General features: G+C 37.5%; 2 protein-coding genes across 2 annotated transcripts; one reads left to right on the forward strand and one right to left on the reverse strand.

Annotated features, from left to right (window-relative positions):
• The first annotated feature begins 56 nt into the window (after positions 1 to 56).
• Positions 57 to 3,198, forward strand: lsm11 (LSM11, U7 small nuclear RNA associated). Its single transcript, XM_079480077.1, has 4 exons — positions 57 to 597; positions 744 to 883; positions 982 to 1,065; positions 1,176 to 3,198. Exons 1-4 carry the CDS (start codon positions 105 to 107, stop codon positions 1,494 to 1,496), a joined length of 1,038 nt encoding a protein of 345 aa, XP_079336203.1. The 5' UTR covers positions 57 to 104; the 3' UTR covers positions 1,497 to 3,198.
• Positions 2,426 to 14,626, reverse strand: clint1a (clathrin interactor 1a). The gene is made up of 12 exons (XM_079480076.1): positions 14,395 to 14,626; positions 10,990 to 11,094; positions 10,787 to 10,883; positions 10,582 to 10,690; positions 10,325 to 10,489; positions 8,258 to 8,435; positions 7,820 to 8,045; positions 7,566 to 7,650; positions 7,036 to 7,116; positions 5,625 to 5,902; positions 4,242 to 4,422; positions 2,426 to 4,125 (listed from the first exon to the last, which is right to left on the reverse strand). The coding sequence occupies exons 1-12, from the start codon at positions 14,433 to 14,435 to the stop codon at positions 3,782 to 3,784; spliced, it is 1,890 nt and encodes a 629-aa protein (XP_079336202.1). The 5' UTR covers positions 14,436 to 14,626; the 3' UTR covers positions 2,426 to 3,781.
• Between the last annotated feature and the right edge of the window lie 3,705 nt (positions 14,627 to 18,331).

Here is an 18,331-nt window from a genome sequence, read left to right on the forward strand (position 1 = left end):
CGTTCACGTAAAAGCTTTCCTATTTAAAATGCACGTATTATGCTTTCAGTTCACTAAATTTGACGTGGAACTTTTATGTGATCAGCGTGGCTACAAGTTTACCCATGATCCTCCGCGCGTGGGAATCCGCTGCTCATTCAAAAATGGCGGAAGATGTGAGAAAGTCAGAAAGTGAGCGCTGTCAGTCGGTTCTTCCAGGGACGTCTGACCAGCAAACCACAAGGGAAACCAGCGGTCAAAACACAGAAGCTGACGAAGGTGATATCCAAACTAAACTGGACATCAGTTCGGATAAGTTTGACCCTCTTCTCGCACTGTATTCCCCACAAGTGCCACTGCCATTCCCCCAAATCAAGTGCTTTAACAACATAGCAGAATATGAGAGCTTCATGAAAGGCGGTCGAGGTAGAGCCAAGCCCGAAAATGTGGAGAAACGGCTCAGGAAAGCACAGAAAGGCAAAGTAGACCCGGAGAGGATAGAAAGACTGAAGAAACTGATGGTGAACAACCCGGTGGAGGAGGAGGGAGAAGGAAGCGGAGTGAAGCGACCTTCACGACAGCGAAAGACTGCAAAAAATGTGCTCACGAGAATGCCACGTACGTTTACTTGTTTATATACATTTTACAACGGAGTACACCGTTCAAAACTGTTCTGGACAAACATTAGATTGTTCTGTAAAGTGACAGGTGGTCAAAGAATGCTGTAGATAAACCCGTTAGCACTGTCTTGTCTTTATTTACAGTGCACGAAGGCAGTCCATTAGGAGTACTCAACAGATGTGTCCAAGAGAAAAGCAGAGTCAAAGTTCACATACGAACCTTTAAAGGGCTCAGAGGAGTGTGTTCTGGATTTGTGGTGGCATTTGATAAGTTCTGGAACCTGGTAAATATTAAAATATAATTACTGTTGTCATTTTTATTAGTTCTGTTAAATCTGAACGTTTGTTTCACATTTTTTCCTGCTCCTTTTGTTGGTGCTAGGCAATGGTAGATGTGGATGAAACATACAGGGACCCTCTGCTGGGAGAGGCACTTTACCATGAGAAAGCACTGACTATCACAAGGGTAACACTTCCCTTTAAATGAATGTTTGATTAATTAGCACCAAAATCTTGAATTATATAAAATGTTTGGTGACTATGCTTGACTTTAATTCCCTTACTGCTTTTTCACAGCTGTTTGAAAAGCTAAAAGTGCAAGAGACTGCGGCTCTGGCTGCGGTGGAGAAAAAGGGAGCAGAGACCCCGTCAGGCTCAGATCCGCACAGTAGTTTACCCCAATGTTACAAAGATGCTAACAAAAGGCTTACTGACCCTCAACAAACCCAGAAAAGCTCCACAGTCTTGGAAAAGCATCAGTTAGGTAAAAGAACCTCAAAAGTGATGCAACATGAAATAAAACGTAAGGTGGAGTATGGAAGAGTTCACACACGTCATATCAATCAACTATTTATACGAGGAGAAAATGTTGTTCTCGTAAACATACAGCAGGACTGAAATATTGGTTGCCTTTCTAGTGACCACCTCTAAAGGATTTGCTGTGAGGTTATAAGTGTATCACATTGATATGTACGTGAGACATTGAAAATAATACATTTGAATAAAATGAACTCTGATAGTTTTTTAGGTTGGCACCGACTTTTTAAATAAAATGACCACTAGGGGGAAGCAGGACACCAAAGCTTAGTGAGCATACACATTCCACGCCATTAAAACATCCTGGGGAATTATTGCACCCTCTACTCAAAAATGGCATAAATCTTTGTCTTGTTGAAACTCTTATGGCACTTATCAATACTTAAAAGACCAACTCTGTTTATGTCTGTATGTGAATAAAATGACAGCAGGGTCTCTATAGATTTCTTTAAACACTGTAAATGGGCTTTTAAGGTAAGAAATTGCGTTTGGCACTTAAGGCTGTCGACATTTTTTATTACTGTTTGTACTTGCTGCATGTATTTAGTGTTCACACAATACTAACCTCATGAATTGTCTATTTTACTTTTTGATGTTTCTTTTATATACCAAATCTATACTTGATGCAAAGGTCTTTCATTCATCACAAATTTATAAAATCACCAACTGGGGAAATAAAGATAAAAGTTATGTTTACAATCTAAACAATAGCACACACAGCACAAATGTATGTTAGGGTATGGAATTTTTTGCAAAATTAAAGAATGTTACAACATAAACTTGGAAAAGCACATAAGAGTGTCTCTTACTAGCCATGTGATGTTTATGCCAATTACAAGTTTTTACTGGGAAGGAATCCAATAAAAATGGGTCATACTGTAGCGCTTTCATCCTATTAACGGATTCAAAGTTAATGTTTGGAGTCGAGTCCTTGGAGGATCTATAAGAACAGACCATTCTGAACACATGAGATTCATTAGTGAGATAAAAAGCAAGCGTTACAGTGAAAATGGAAATCAACTCTTTATTGTCATTCATAAAAGATCATAAGTACAATCAAGTCATTGTAAGAAATGGAAAACATATTAAACATTCTCAATGGAAGATTTTTTGTTGCTTGCCATAGATTTGTATTTACGTATAGTGTTTCCAATAATATTCCCTAACCCATAACCAACTGAATTGTTGAGATCCTACAGACCTGACTACAATCATAAACCATCTCTTCAAAAGGAAAAAAGGAAGAATATGTTCATTCTGTGTGTAAAAAGCCACAGAATGGGTGAAGGCATCAGTGACAATATAGTGATGGTCCTCTAGATACAGCATCAAACAGTGCTACCTGCGCAAAATTCACTGGTTACACAGACATACCCTACACTCAGCATGAGCAGACGTGCATAAAATCCGAACCCAAATCAGGTTCAAATATATATAAAAATCCTCTTAGTCACCCAACTCATCCTTATAAGTTAATCATGCAAAACCATAAAAAAGTGTGCGCATATATGGTATATATGTCACTAGATGTGTATCTATAACAGTACCTTTAGGAAATACTGTTCTTTTCATATTGTCTGATGAAATTTTCAGAAAAATAGAGGCAACAGAGGGACAGGCACCATGTGTTCTTATGACTTAGACTTTGCACTTTCATAAAGATGAAAAGTAGATCTGATTTCTATTCAACAGAGACAAACCATTTAAAAAGGCCACAATGGTTTTCATTTGTAATTGTCATTGTATGTAATGTTTCTTCATTTTACTTCAGAAAATGTTTTTTAATAAAAATCAAATACAAAATGGCAAGTGATTAGAGGCTTTACTCCATGCAAAAATCCTCACCAGCATAATTTGTTAATAATCTCAATAACTTATTGTCTGTGTGCAAATATATTTACATATTGTAAATTTAAGGCATAGAGGGAAGGCATACTATAAACTCTTCATTAGGACATTTATATAGCATTGGAACCCATGTACATTCTGGGTTTACTCAATAAGTTGTTAAGTGGGTTGAAGTCTACAGTCCACCAAAGCAATTCATTATTGTTACATTTCTTTAACCAAGTCTTGTTTTTACTTAAGCGGAATCCCAATGTCATAGAAGCATGGGATGTGAATGTGCAATGACCGACATGAATCTCAGAACAAACCAGCCGCCCTCAACCTGGGCTCCTTGGTACAGCTGAACAGAAGAACATAGAAAATAACAAAATTATCCAGTTGTACATAATTACCATTTAAACAAACATTTCCTGCGTGGTTTTATTTGACATCTTCAGGTAGTCTTTGTATTCTAGCTCTTCATTGCTTCTTCATGGTCGTATCTCAGAAGGGAGTGTTCACCTAATACTCTCACCCATTCATTTCCCAAAGTTGGCAAAATCTGCAAAGGCATCTTGCTTAGGTTGTCCCACGGCCCCACTCATCCCCAGGACTGGCATTCCTGTACCCATGTTTCCTGTCATTCCCATGGCAGCTGTAGACATGCCCATGTTCATATTCATTCCCATCATGCCCTGATTGAGTGGCATTCCTCCCATGGCTGGCATGCACATAGCACCACCTGCCATACCAGGCTGCATACCCATGTTCATTCCTCCCATCATGGTGTTGGCAGGTGGCCTGACCATTGTCGGGGTGGCCTGCATGCCCAGGTTCATTCCAGCGAAACCCTGAGTCATCATGTTGACTGGAGTCTGAACTCCTATAGTACAATAATTTATTTAAAAATAAATTAAATGGAAAAAAGGGTTTTTGGAATCAAATGAAACGGACAATCACTTGCAATACATGTTCTAGAAAAATATAAACCATGCTTACCTTGCTGCATCATGCTGAGTGTAGGCTGAGAAGGTTTGGGTGCCTGCATGCCGGGGCCGAGGTAGTCTAGGCTTATGTCTACAATAGAATTGGACCAAGTTGAAGGCATAGAGGCTTTGGGACCGGGCTGCTGGGGTACTGGTTGTTGGGGCACCAGTGGGTCACCCATAGTCTGCAGTTGCTGCAAAAACAAAAAAAGTCAGTTTCAAGAACAAACAACACAAGATCCGATACATCTGATCAAAAACAGATTAACCTCAGATTCTGTAACTGTGATTCTGTTCTGCTGCTGTTCAAGCATGGCAATTAAAATTCCAAAATGGAAATAAAGATTGCCAGACAAATCAGAGGAAGATAGAGCGTACTTAATACTCCACAACATTACAGAGTGGTATTTCAGAGCTATTGGTTTATAAAAGAAAGAAATGTTGGCTGGGAGGCATGGTCTTCTACTAAAATTATTTCAGCATGTTAAAAAATGCATCTCAAGTCCCTCTAATTATACCATCGGAGGGCTGCTTTTGTCTTAAGCCAAACAAAACTTGCCATTTTAAAGTAGGTCAGGCTTTTAGCATGCAAATATTATCTTTGTGCAAGGCTTTTGTTTCAATTTAATGGTTTTCTGACTTAAACTTGTTCCTCCTCATTCTGCCACTCTCTGTGATGGGCGTCCCCAGGGAACTGGGGTTGATGGGTAATGCGGAGGGGGTGGGTGGAAAATTGTGCCGATGCTTCGTGTGATCCCTCGCACGTTTTACTTTCATGTTGCCTGCTATCTAAACCTTGGCCAGAATTGTCTTTTCTAGTGTTGCTTGGTTTAATCCTTATATTTATATTTATGCATTTGGCTGATGCTTTATTCAAAGCCAATAACAGCATGAACACATTTTTTACTTTATCAGTATACGCAATGCTCAGCAACAATAACATATTTATTTCTTGTGTTTAAAATGTAATGTTAAAGCACTTTAAATATGAAGTGCATAGAATTCCATAGACATGACTTCATAAATTAACCATGAAGAAAAACTATGTATAGTTAATGACTGCAAATGAATGCATAATGTATGCATAATATTCATACTATAGTTTAACTTATCAAAAGTCTATAAAGTCAAATCATTGCACTGAGAAACATACTGACGGCCAAAAAATTTATGTTCCACAGCTGAAAGAAAAAACTTAATGTGAAATATCTAGAAAAATAATTAAAATCAATGTTTTGCGTTTAGTCCATATCTTAAGGCCATTTACAGTATATGAGATTTGACAAAATAAACTTAGAGATAAAAACAACGAAGACATGTATGTTTCATCTTCCAGGAAAATGAATCAAAAATATTACAGAAGGAGACTAAGGGAAATAATGAAAGCAGCAGACACCTGAAAGTTGGACATTGGTAGGCCCATGGTCTGAGAGCTGGTCATGGAGAAGTTCATGCTTTGGGATGTGCTAAAGCTAGCACTCTGAGAGGAGCCCATTAGGTCAAAGAGGTCAGCGGAGTGTGCTGTGGAGACAGGAGTTGGAGCAGGGGCAGCCTGTAGACCTGAGAAAAGATCTATTCCTGCAGGGTTAACAGGCTGAGCTGCAGGCGCTGCTGGCTGGGCAGAAGAAAAGGTGTTCCAATCCCCAAAGTCTCCGTTTCCACTAGATGCCGGGGCTGAGAAAAGACAAAGGTTTCCTATAAAATGTCATAGTGCAAATATAGTGTATAAATTCTTTAAAAACTTTGCACAAACTGGTCTTATGTCAGGCTTTTTAAGAATAAAAAAGCAATACACGAGAGGAAAAAGAAAAAAAGCAATCAGGGTTTTGAAGGCATGGCGCATAAACATCAAAGAATCTCAGACTCTCAGTCATTTTAACTCAGTCCCAGAAATGAAGAGAATGACATGTCACAACCAACAAGAGTTGAAATGTGTCTGTGCTCATTAGTTTTTAGCACAGCACCCCACCATATGTCTGCCCTCTCTCTCACTATTTAAAAGCTTTTGGCATGGAGTTTTTTTATAAACAGCCAGCTGAAGATTGCAAACTCTGGTCCGCCAGAAAATATGCAGCCTTCTTTAATACTCCCAAAATATTAAAATAAATGAAACGGCACGTATGATGACCCCAAGTCTTTAGGGTTGAATTAGGGCAGGACGATTAATTGCATTTGCCATTAAATCGCGATTTGGTGAAACGCTGCGATTAATTATGGGGATGCACAGTGTGATGCGACCCTGCTCGGAGCTGACCAGTACCATCTCAAAAGCATTAAAAATGCATGGCATTTTCTCCTTTTCCGAAAAATGCATTATTATATATTCAATTACTGAGTGTGGTAAAGCCACAGTTTTGTTTTATATTTAGGTAATCTGCACTTTTGTTTCTGTGATTAATGACTTTCACGTTACGCCAAGTTTATTGGTCTGTGCTTTTATCATGATAATTATTATATGATTACATGGCTAGAAATGTAAGACATCATTCAATATATTAGTATTATTGGGGTAGTTCTTTAAGAATATGTCAATCAATTCATGCATCAACTGATATCATGTTTACCCTGCCCTATAGTTTATAGGTAAATCTGTCTAATATTGCATTGGTTACCATGATTTATTGATTTTCTTTATTAAATAATACGTGAAGATAAGGTGCTTAAAAAATTCAATCGCAATTGCAATCGCAAAATTGATTAAAAAAAAGCCCTAGGTTGAATTGACACAAGTTGTAAAAAACAGATTTCCGTCTGTTGGTTTTGCAACGTTTTAAAGTAAAAAATAAATAGAGGTTACATAAACATACCAGTGGATGATGAAAGACTAGCAGCAGCAGCTGCAGGAGACGAAAAATCTGCAAACCCTCCAATCAGATCGGAGCTTAAATCTAGAAAAAGAGATTGATTCACAAATCAAAGAAAACATTCTGAATTTAAAAACAAGGAACATCTTTTATTCTTTGTAAGGGACACACACTCTCAGGTCATTCCCGTTCAATTCCAGTAGCCTGTAGCTGCAGTTATGTGAAGGAGGATATATGCAGATGTTTGGATAGTGGAGGAGAGAGCAGGTCAATGCGGAAGAGCAGCTACGCATCTGCTCAGACACCACACACCCACAAGGGACAGTTTTAAAATCTGGCCTCGGTGACTAAATGCTCCAGAAGGCAGTAAGAACACCGGAAAGCACATATGATACCTATACCCATCGACCTTTGTGGTGTTTAGAGAGAAGTGAAATACAAAAAAGACATGACTCTCCCAAAATTGTAGATGTTCTATAGTTGGAGTTTGAAATGTTTAGAGACACTCAACAATGATATGTTACTATGTTTACCTTTGGAGGCTGGCTTAGCAGGTGCAGGATCAACAGAGAACAAGTCCACCAGACCAGAACTTGGCAGGCTAACTGCCGATGTTGTCTACAAAGAAAGGAGATGTTGAAACAGTCAACTGCCACAAGAAGGCAGTAAAGTGTTCACATTTCAGCTCACAGGTCTAATCGATGTACTATCCAAAATACTAGAGACAATTTACATAACATGTCAATATGTAAGCATGAAAACAACGGGGTCTTTATAGCTTTGCTACCTTGTTGGGGTTTGCCTGGGTGGAGGGTTTATCGCCAGTGTAACATGCAGCTGCTCCCAGATCTATTGTTTTGGAGGGGACGCCTCCTCTTTTTCGAGTGGCAGTGGTTTCTGTGGCCTGGACGATCTGAACGCTTTTGGTTGTCACGGTCTCTTCATTATCTTTGAATTGTGTTTTCCTCGACTCCCCGTTTCGTGCTCCCCGACCTCTGTCCTCGTCTCCCTCACTATACAGAAAAGAACAAGCATACTAAAGTGGTTTAATGAAATGTTTTGTGAAAATGTTAAATGAAACTTGATTTGTGAAATGTAAAAAAACCTCATCTAACAAAATCATTTTTGTCTGTATTATTTGATATACAATTAATTTCTTTTTCAAGAAGAAAATGAGGTATGAGGTGATCTGAAAGGGGAAGATAGAAAGGCCTGGGGTGCTGACCCGAATCTGTCAGGTGAATCGTCCCTATCTTTTTTGCGGAACATGTTGATGGTGTCATCAATGGTGCTTCCAATCTTATCGCTGATCTCTCCCAGTTTCTCAGTGAAAGGCCCCTTGCTCTTGTCCCAGTCTTCATCCCATTTAGAGCTAGGTTCTTTGAAATTAAACCTATCCTCCGCTGTAGAACAAATAGAGAAATAAGATGTAGCTTTTAACATATACACTTTACAATATAAAGACAAGTTAAAAAACTTAGATACAGGACTAAATTGGGTGAACCATTAAAATAAATCACATTGCAATGCAAAATTTATGATAAGGGATAATTCGGTGGCTAATTTCTTATTTCTGTAATGAAGTGGGATTTTTTTACTTTCAAGCTTGTTTGTAATTCTCATTATTCTCAATGGTGTTTTTCATCAGATTTTAATGTCTGTAAGTAACAGTAGAAGGCAGTGTTTTTTAATTAAAATCAGAATATATGCAATACAACTAATTTTTCATGCTGCACAGTTAATTGTATTACTATTCTTCTTCACAAAATTGAAAATGAGAAGAAAAATGTGTTTAATGTGTTTGTCATTGCATCTTGATAAATGACCCAGAGATACTGTACCCTTGACAGGTTTATTAATAAGCCACTACTTCGAAATTATTTTCAGTTTTTCAGAATGTATATTTACTAATAGTAAACAAATTACTAATTTACTATATTAAAGCAACACTATGTAGTTTTTGAAACTTAACATAATGTGTCTTAAAATATTTCAGTGAACTCTTAAATAAAAAACAACAGCAACAACGCGAAACAAAAGAACAAGCAGGTATTTGTTTTGTACTATTTTTTGTACTAGTCTTATTTAGTTTTGCCAAATTATGCAAATACAGATTTACAAATTCAGTATTTATCCACTGGCATGGAGTTGGTTTGACATTGGACGTTCGATAGTCTGAATTTAGGGGCCGTCTCCAAAGTTACATAGGCTACATATTAATAAAGGCAACACATTTCTAACATTTCAATAGTATTTAAAGGGAATGACTTGCAGTCATCAGCTGTACAGTGTTCATGTGGGTGTCAGCTACACCTTTTTGATATTTATTACAATAAACTGTCAAATAATATGTGAATATGGCTTTATATTTAACAACTGTCTAGGTTCATACACAAAATATACCATTATTTAAAGCTCAATAGCATTTTTTTACAGATACAAAACTAATTGTACAGTGTTCATGTGAGTCTCAGCTATAATACACACCACTTCAATCCACTGGATTTCGTTCGCACATGATAATATGTCATTTTTGTATTATGTCATCACATGTAGAGAATTATGCATATGAGTAAACTATATTTATCATGTTTTACTTTTTGTTAATCACTCGTTTTTTTAGTAAAAACACACAGCATTTGCATGTTTAAGTTTTTTTGACAGCTAGTTGGTTTCAGAGCCAGGTGTTAATTTCTATAAATAATGATTTAGATGTGAATCAAAATGTGAATTTAATGGTCTATTCAATTGTTCTAACTGTCAGTTTAATAATTTTTGCCTCTGAGCTTTTATTAATTTAAGTGTGTTAGTGGATTTATTGTTTTTTTTTCTTATAGTTATGTGTATCTAAAAGTAACTATGACAAGGGCCCCCACAAAGGTTTGCTTGGGGCCCACAGACGTCTAGGATCGGCACTGTAAACAAGACAGCAATTAAATCTAAAAGAGCCTTTATAAGTCATGCAATTCAAAAATATCAAATCTGTCAAGTTGCTGTCAAGTGGCAAGAACAAAAACATCCATATTAAGTAACAGAAAAACCCTACAGTTCACTCAACTGGAAACGCAAACTCTCCAGGGATAATGACAGTAAAGTAGAAACCAAGGGCCTCTTTTATATTACACATAACATTTAGTCAGAGACCTTTTTAGATCTCTTTAATTTGTGTAGTGAAAAAACATCTCCTATAACATCACATTATAAATATGAAAATGTCACCTGTCTGCTGCAGCATATCAAGTTCAAAACAAAAGATGTGTAGTGAGTCTATAGGAGGAAGCTCGAGACTTACAGTATCTATAACCTGACATACTGTCAGAAGACACTCCGATGTATTTGTCCCTATTTTTCTTCGCCTTCTTCCTCTCCTCCCTCAATCTGTCATCATCCTGGATAAGCTCCATCATTTCCTTCACCTTCTGACGCACATTGATGCCCTGATCCTTCCCATTTTCGTCTGGAACACAAACCACATGCAAACATCACTGACCATCGTCTGAGACTCCAAACTCCAGCCATGTGGAAGCACAAGCGTCACATCTCACTTACCTACACAATGATAGCTCTCGATAGAACGCAGGTCATAGAGATGCTCTCTTGAGCTGGTGACCACCCGCTCAGATCCGTTTCTGACCAGGTATGCCAACAGCAATAAAGACTGAGGTGAAAAGGACAGTAAAGATCAAAGCATGTTATAGCTGAACTTTGAAGAAGAGTAAAAGTCTCTGAAGACCATCCATATGTACTTTCATACCTTGTAAACTCTTCTCCAATTCTTCTTGTTGTCTTTCAGCATTCTGGTCCACAGCATGTTCATGACCTCTGGAAACTGTTCGTACATGAACGTGGCTCTGAAAGGAAACAAAATGGAAACCAAATCTTATTTAAGCAGACAGATACGATGAAGTTCACCGAAAGAATCCTGAGAAGCTGCAAATTAAAATACTCTCCATGTACCTGGCAATTTCCCCCATTAACTGTCCAGAAGGCCCCCATGGGTCGTCGTTCGTGGCTTCTCGAACTTTAGACTCTATTTCTGTGTAGTTCATCACAACATTGGTTCTGTGAGAAAAAGATTTAAACACATCCTACATCATTCAAAGCCTTTCAATAATACCAAACATCACTGTTATCAGTCACAACATCATCTTTTACTACTTATAAAAAAGGAAGTCCTTAGAACAGTTATTCAAATGATTACACTAACTGAAATATCAGACTCCACCTTCGTTCACATACCGAATGAAGGTAATCAGTAAGGCAGGGCACCAAAAGCTACAATTTTGTGAAACCAGTTTAGCACCAGAGGGACATAACTAGAGCGACAAAGAGAGTGGTTATACAAGCCCTGCAAGTGCTCAGGAGGTGGGTGGGGTAGGATGAGCTCGCTCTAAATAGAGGGTGGATCAAATGCAAGATCCCTGGTAGGTCCCCAGTGTTTCTTTCTTTGCTTTATACAATATCCCTTGTCTTGTCATTTAAAAGTGAGAAAAGTGAACTTGTTAAGCAAGCTGAAATAAGCGTAGTAATTGCCAACCACACACATTCACAAGCCCTCTACATCTTGATACGTCGTTAGAATGTTGTATTTCACAATTGTTTACAGACAAACATATGCAAAAGACCGCAAGAGACAAACATAAACATGTAGGGGTGTGAAGAGATCTCGTGGCGCGAGATCTGAAATATTTCTTTCGCATCCGCAGCGCCTGGCGCATACAGCACTAGTGTTAACAGCGGTTCGCGCTGATGAACAGCAGCGGACTGTTCCGCAAGTAGAGTATAGCAATTGCAAGTTCACATTACGTTATTTTAAATACATTCACAGGCAAACCTCTTTCGGAAAAAAAATCATCTGTGCAATGTTAGCATAAAACATGATGCGTTTATGTAGTTTTAACTGTTTCTCTAAAGGCCATGAGGGTTCAGTCAGTGGAGGAAGGAGGACTGACAGTGTGATATGATCGCCACCTTTGCTAACACGATCACTATGCAAAAGGCATACAAAGAAAACAATCACAGCTCTTTACTAAAAGCGGCACCTGTTAAGAAAACAAAGCATAATTTTTGTGCAATGTCAGTTGAGTTTGTGACAAAACATTCTGCAGTGTTTACATATTTTAACTGCATACTATAATTCATTAAAATAGCAGTTTAAGTTGTTTCAAAAAATACCAGTTGATATTACAATGCCTACATTTTTAGCATTTCGTGTTTTTAAGGCGAATAAGATACTTTTTTCGCCAATATATTTAATGTTTGAAGATTTCTTGAAGTCAAAAAATCTCATCTCCTTCTCGTGGGAAAATTGTCTCGTCACACACCTATAAACCAGGCATAGTTTGATGAGACACAAAAGGTTGGCACATATGTTTGTTTGTATGCTCACTTCCCTTTTAAATGATCTGGTATGAATACACTTTAATGACACAGCATGAGCTGGACTGATGGTTTACTTTTGTCCCCAAAATGTATAGCTGTAATTCTTTACAACTGAAAGGGATAGTTCACACAAAAATTAAAATTCTTTTTTTGTCATTTACTGTACATGTTTAAAACGATGAGGGAGAATAAATGATGAGTGTTTTTTTTGTGCGGGGTGAACTGTACATTTATTTTTATTGGATGTTTTTTGCTACTAAATACTGAAATCCTGTGATATCAGAGGTCTGTTTTACTCCACTTTGGAACAGTCTGTTTTTCACTTTACCAGCATGAAGCTAAATTCCTTTCCTTGTTAAGCTCACCCCCGCTAAGGCTCGCATCCAGCTGTTAAAAGGTCAGAGATACTGATTATGGACAAATACAGGAAATGACAATGAAGTTAAAATTGTTAACTGGACATGACAAAATATTTTTCAATAGAGCTGTGGTGAATGACTCAAAAAAACGATCAATTCGATCAACGAATGACTATTGACCGAAGCGTAGAGCAGCACAGGCTCACGGATAGCTAAAGCAAAATCCACTCCATGGTTTGTGCAAATTATTGAACTGAAACCTTCATCAATACACTAGGTGCACTGCAAGTTTCTTATATCATGCTTTATTCAAATCATCAGCAGAGAGCTACAGATGGAGATGGATCCTTCAGAAATATCTGTTAGACATTTACAAAGTGCAGTGTGGGGGTCACCTGGATCAAACTGAGAAACATTGAAGTAAGAACCAATTGTCAAAAACAACATTATTGAGGAATTTAGATGTAGAGGGCTTGTGAATGCGTGTGGTTTGAAGTAAAAGTAGCTTGACTGATAGAGCATGCTGCTAACAACACCAATGTCACGGTTTTATCACCCTCAGAACACTCGCTGGCATATTGAATGCACTGCTAAATATTTATGTAAAAAAAACCATCTTATTCAAGGAAAACACAAATGTTGTCAAGTTGAACATTACAAACTAATTTCAACTTTTGAAGTTAGAAATCACAAAGGTAGTAACGTAGTAAGAAAACAAGAAACGTTCTTGTAATAAGTTAACAAATAAGGCACGTCCATAACAATACACGTTAATTAAAATAGTAGTAATAATATTCACTCTGTAACCAACAGTTCGTTTAAAAAAACTTGGCTGTTTTCAGATTAAGCATAACACCCAACTGACCTTAACAAGCCTTTAAAGACTAAACAATCCTTAAAGTGTACATAACAATTAGCCGGAAGTGAGTAAGAAACATGTTTCTATTTTAACAGCAACACCGATGCCAACAGTTTCCACGAAACCAAATAGGCTTTGGTCAACCTTTTTTTATATAGTTACAGCATTAATAGTAATTAGCTGATAGCCATTTGTTTTGCACATAACACAGATAAACATGGATCTTTTGTCATAACTGCTAGCTGGTTAGCTTGAAAACAGTCCCCGACATTACCTGTCACACATTAAAAAGTTTATGCCGCACTTCTAAAGTGTGTTCTTATTGCATTTGACTAAATGACATAAACCATCCAGAAATGTTACTGTAGACGCGTATACTTGTCTGCAGATACTTTAAAACACTTTTAAATACACAGGCACAGTGTTTTGACAGCAAGCACAAGTTTAGCAACTGTCATTAAATTAGCCACAGTAACTAGGAAGGCAGGGAAGTTTGACGATGTACTTTTATTTTCGAAACTTCTTTACCCGTATTATACATATTTGAAAACGCCTTAAAAGTACCACGACCGACTGAAATGAAAGATTCTACAAAAACTGGCGAAACTAAAGATTTTTTATGGGTCACCGCGGCTAAAGTTAGCTAGCGTGCTAGCTCCTCGAGAGTGTGGTGTGACGTCAGCGAGTGCGTACGTGTCTCTTTTTCAACAGGTACGAGACATGATGACACAGAAATCCCGTAAAAACGTGTATAATACTCACGCTTTATCAACCAGATCCCTCACTTTCCACATGTTCAACATCTTGGCTCTGTTGTCGTGGCTTTCGGTCGCGAAAACAGGTGTTCCAGCCCTGGAAGTCCGCTGGTCGTGCCAGTCGAGCTGTCACGAAACCCACAGCATGAACTCTGAAGTTACGCCGCTTCTGGAGCTCCGGGCCAGACAGGTTACTACGGAAGTGCGCTGTCATCTACGGAAATTTCGTAGGCTGCTTCAGCAGAACACCACCACATCCTTTAATAAGGATGTGACAAAGGCAGATTAGAGAACCCCTTAATTTACATGTAAAATATGTGAGAATAAATCTAACACGTGGGTCTAAAATATAAGGTTATTTCAGGTAAATGGAGGCAGTGTGAATTACATTTCTCACTTGAATTACATTCCAACATTTATCCTCAAAACTTAAAATTAAAGAATAAATACCATTGAGAAACATATGCAAAAGTATCATGTTTGATCATTTTTCACGTTTTAGCCTAATTGTATGATAAATAGCTTTTTCTAGCCAAGACTTTGATTTAAGCTCTGTGTGGCTATACAGATTGACTTTCAAAAATAAAACTGTCAAATATAGGGAACATCGCTAGCAGAGTTCAGCAAATGCCACTGCCAAACTGTATCAATCACATCTGCCTGAGAAAAGAGTTAGACAAAGAAAGTGTAAGTTTCTGGTTGTCAGCTCCAATAGGCAGTCCATTTATCAGTAGCTGAAATGCCAAGTCTCAGTGTGTTCTGGTAGATGGGCCATCTGATGGGTGAAAATGGAGGCCCTTCCAACAGACAGCCCCTTGGGATGGGGAGAGCCTGTCATGGAAAACAAGCATTAGGGGCTTCTTACACACTTTAACAAAATAAATAAATAAATGAAGAAAAACACAATGAAGAACAACACAGGAAACTGACAAAAAGAACCAATTTTACAAAAACACAGCATGACAAGAGACAGCACTTAACGTTCCCAAATGCTCTACACCCATGGGAGCCACTTCAATTACGGCTGCAAGTTCTATGATAAAAGCCATAGACAGCAAGACTGCACAGATCAAGCCTATGAAGAAAACACTGGGATGTCTTTGAGGGAAAAATCCCTATTACTAACAATTGTAGTGACTAAAAAACATTATAAAGGGCCAATGGATGGATTTCTGCTATAAACGAAAATGATTATTTATTTTGAGCTGCGATTTACGTAATAATCACAGTGAGACTTTTTAAGTATACCCAACTTTAATAGATTGTAATAAGTAAATTAAATAAATGTAGAATATATTTGGTGGTAAGTAGTAAAAAATGTAGGGTATGTTACTGTGAAAATTCATTTAAAAAAGTAATTATAAAGTCATATTTTTGGGTGGATGTTATACTAATGAAGTAATCAAAATAATATAGTTTATAACGTATACATCATACAGCTTATACAGTGGAAACTGCATGAACTTCAAAAGAAAATCTGCCAGGGAGATCGTTCAGCTGTAAATGTGTAATGCCTTTTTGTTTAGAATGATCAATTAAACAAAGTATGATTCTTAAAATCTTAAAATACTGTGACATTTGATCCAACATTCAAAATTTAAATAGTCGATGCCATAAGGTTGTCCAAAAAAACTAATTTTATTTGCAGGATGTGACCCAAACTGTCAGTAGAGGGCACTGTTACACCACATAAAGAGCATTCTCTCCTTTCGTCAACATACAAAATCACATTTCATTTTGTATTGTCATATGAACTATGGCAGTTAAACAAGTTTTGGTGGAAATATAATTATAGTACAAAATATATAAAATATGTACACAGTTTTGGAACAGTTTGTCAAGAAACCCTATTGATCTTTAGAGGTTTAAAAGCACTATTTGAACTTAACAGGATTTAACATCTATATTATGAGCTCTGTCTCAACTTTATATTACAGTTACTGTCCCTGCAATATAACACACACACACAAACATGATGCATCCTGGTGGAAAAGCAGAAGTGACCTGTCATGCAGAGAGGGGTCAGATGATGGATGACGTGTGGGTGGTTCTATCGCTTGGGAAAAAGACCCTGGGGTTGACTGTGGCCTGTGCAGGGGCCAACAATAACATCCTTAAATAAAACAGTATGAAAGAGTCCCCATATCCCATAGTCAGTACATGGATTAAGAAGCTGAGGACAGAGCGTATGGGTACAAAATAGTGCAAGAGCTGTAAAATTAGAACAAATGCCACAAACAAAGAACATTGTTTTGTAATGGCATTGTAAAGAGGGGAAAAACCCGGCTATTCTGTGTTTCTGCAAATTGGAAACATGTGTGATGGATAAAATAAATACTGTTACAGTTCCCACTCCCACTCTGAAAAGATGTTCTGACCACATTTTCATGGGAAACGCTACAACATAAACTGTGCGTTTTCACAAACCGTTGTGGAAATGAACTAGTCATCATTGTCCCATGGTCATCTTTTATTAAAGACAGTGTTCACTGGCCTCTTGGGGCTTAAGTATTGATGATCAACAACCAAAGTTGTTTATTAAACAATGCTATGATGACTAACAGACATATAAATTACTGTATGTAAATAATATTGAACTGTTAGTGTACAAGCACTTATGAAAACTTCGTACTTAATTTGTAAGCTTGTGCAAAAGTCATGCGTATTATTATGTTCTTGGAAGGTACTGTAAACAATTTTCTTGCGTCATTCCAAAAAAAGTTTTACCATGCACAAACAATCTAGTATACAATCTCCCACACATACAGAATGATACATAGTCTGGCAAGGAGATAGTTAACAGCCACTCGGTGCTTCAGTTCAATTCCAAACATGTTCCTGTCATTTTGTGCCCCTGACACATTTTGTTCTGAAGCTGAAAGCATCTGCTCTTTTATGGGCAAATTCAATTAGTAATTAAGCTGAATAGAAAAGAGGAGTCAACATCTGGAGTCGTTACATGTTAATGTGATAAACTGAAAAAAGGTAAGATAAGAGAAAACTGCGATGTAAAATGTTCAAGGGCATTGGTCTCAGAGAAACTACTTTACATTTTAAGTTTTGGGTTAAATTGGAGATTTCATGATTACAGACTGCACTTTGAAAGATCAGTTATTTTGTGTATAGGAACTTGCAGCTGAACGTCTTTAATGAAAACTCTCCCATATCATTAATGATGTCCAAACACTCTTTTTATGGAACTGCCAAAAAGTGTATAGGATATAGAGAGAAAAATCACTTTCATTTTCACACCCCCTAAAACCCCTATTGACTTAAAGAAAAAGAAAAAAGACTGTGGTATTGCTGGTTTGAAAAAAGGAATGATTCCATAGTAGAAAATCTGAAGGGAATTGAGATAAGACAAGCAAACAAGACCCAGCTGTGTTGGCAAGCCTCCAGTGAGGTTGGGAAGTGTTGCATCTTCACCCACAACCATTACCTAATTAGTCCATATGGTGATATTACACCTTTACAACGATGAATACATAATCACTTTAAGCAATAATCGAAAACAAATGATAAGCAAACCAAAGGGAAGCACACACACCTTGTCAGTTATATGAAATGTTTCATAACCTGTTTTGAGGTTTATGTGGAATAGTAAACAGCAGTGAAAAATGAGCAGTACACGTATGAAAAGCGTGAATGATGTCACGCAAATCTTGTTGGTTTCACATAAACGGCAGAATTTTATTGAGCCAGAGAAATAAAGTTAGTTGCAGTTTAGGAAGCCGGGGTTCATTGAGTAAGGTTTACTGGAGATGCTGTGCCAGGCGACAATTAGAAATGTTCTCTACATGGAAAATATTTTAAAAGCGAGTGTGAAGTACATGGGGGGCTTTATTCATGAATAGATTATGTTTATTTACCTGCATTCGCATATAAAATGTGTAGTTGGAAGGCTTTGTCGAATCTAAATGCGTGTGCATTTTCCTCATTATTGG

This window comes from Barbatula barbatula, assembly GCF_947034865.1.
Source record: "Barbatula barbatula genome assembly, chromosome: 18".
Taxonomy (NCBI): Eukaryota; Metazoa; Chordata; class Actinopteri; order Cypriniformes; family Nemacheilidae; genus Barbatula; species Barbatula barbatula.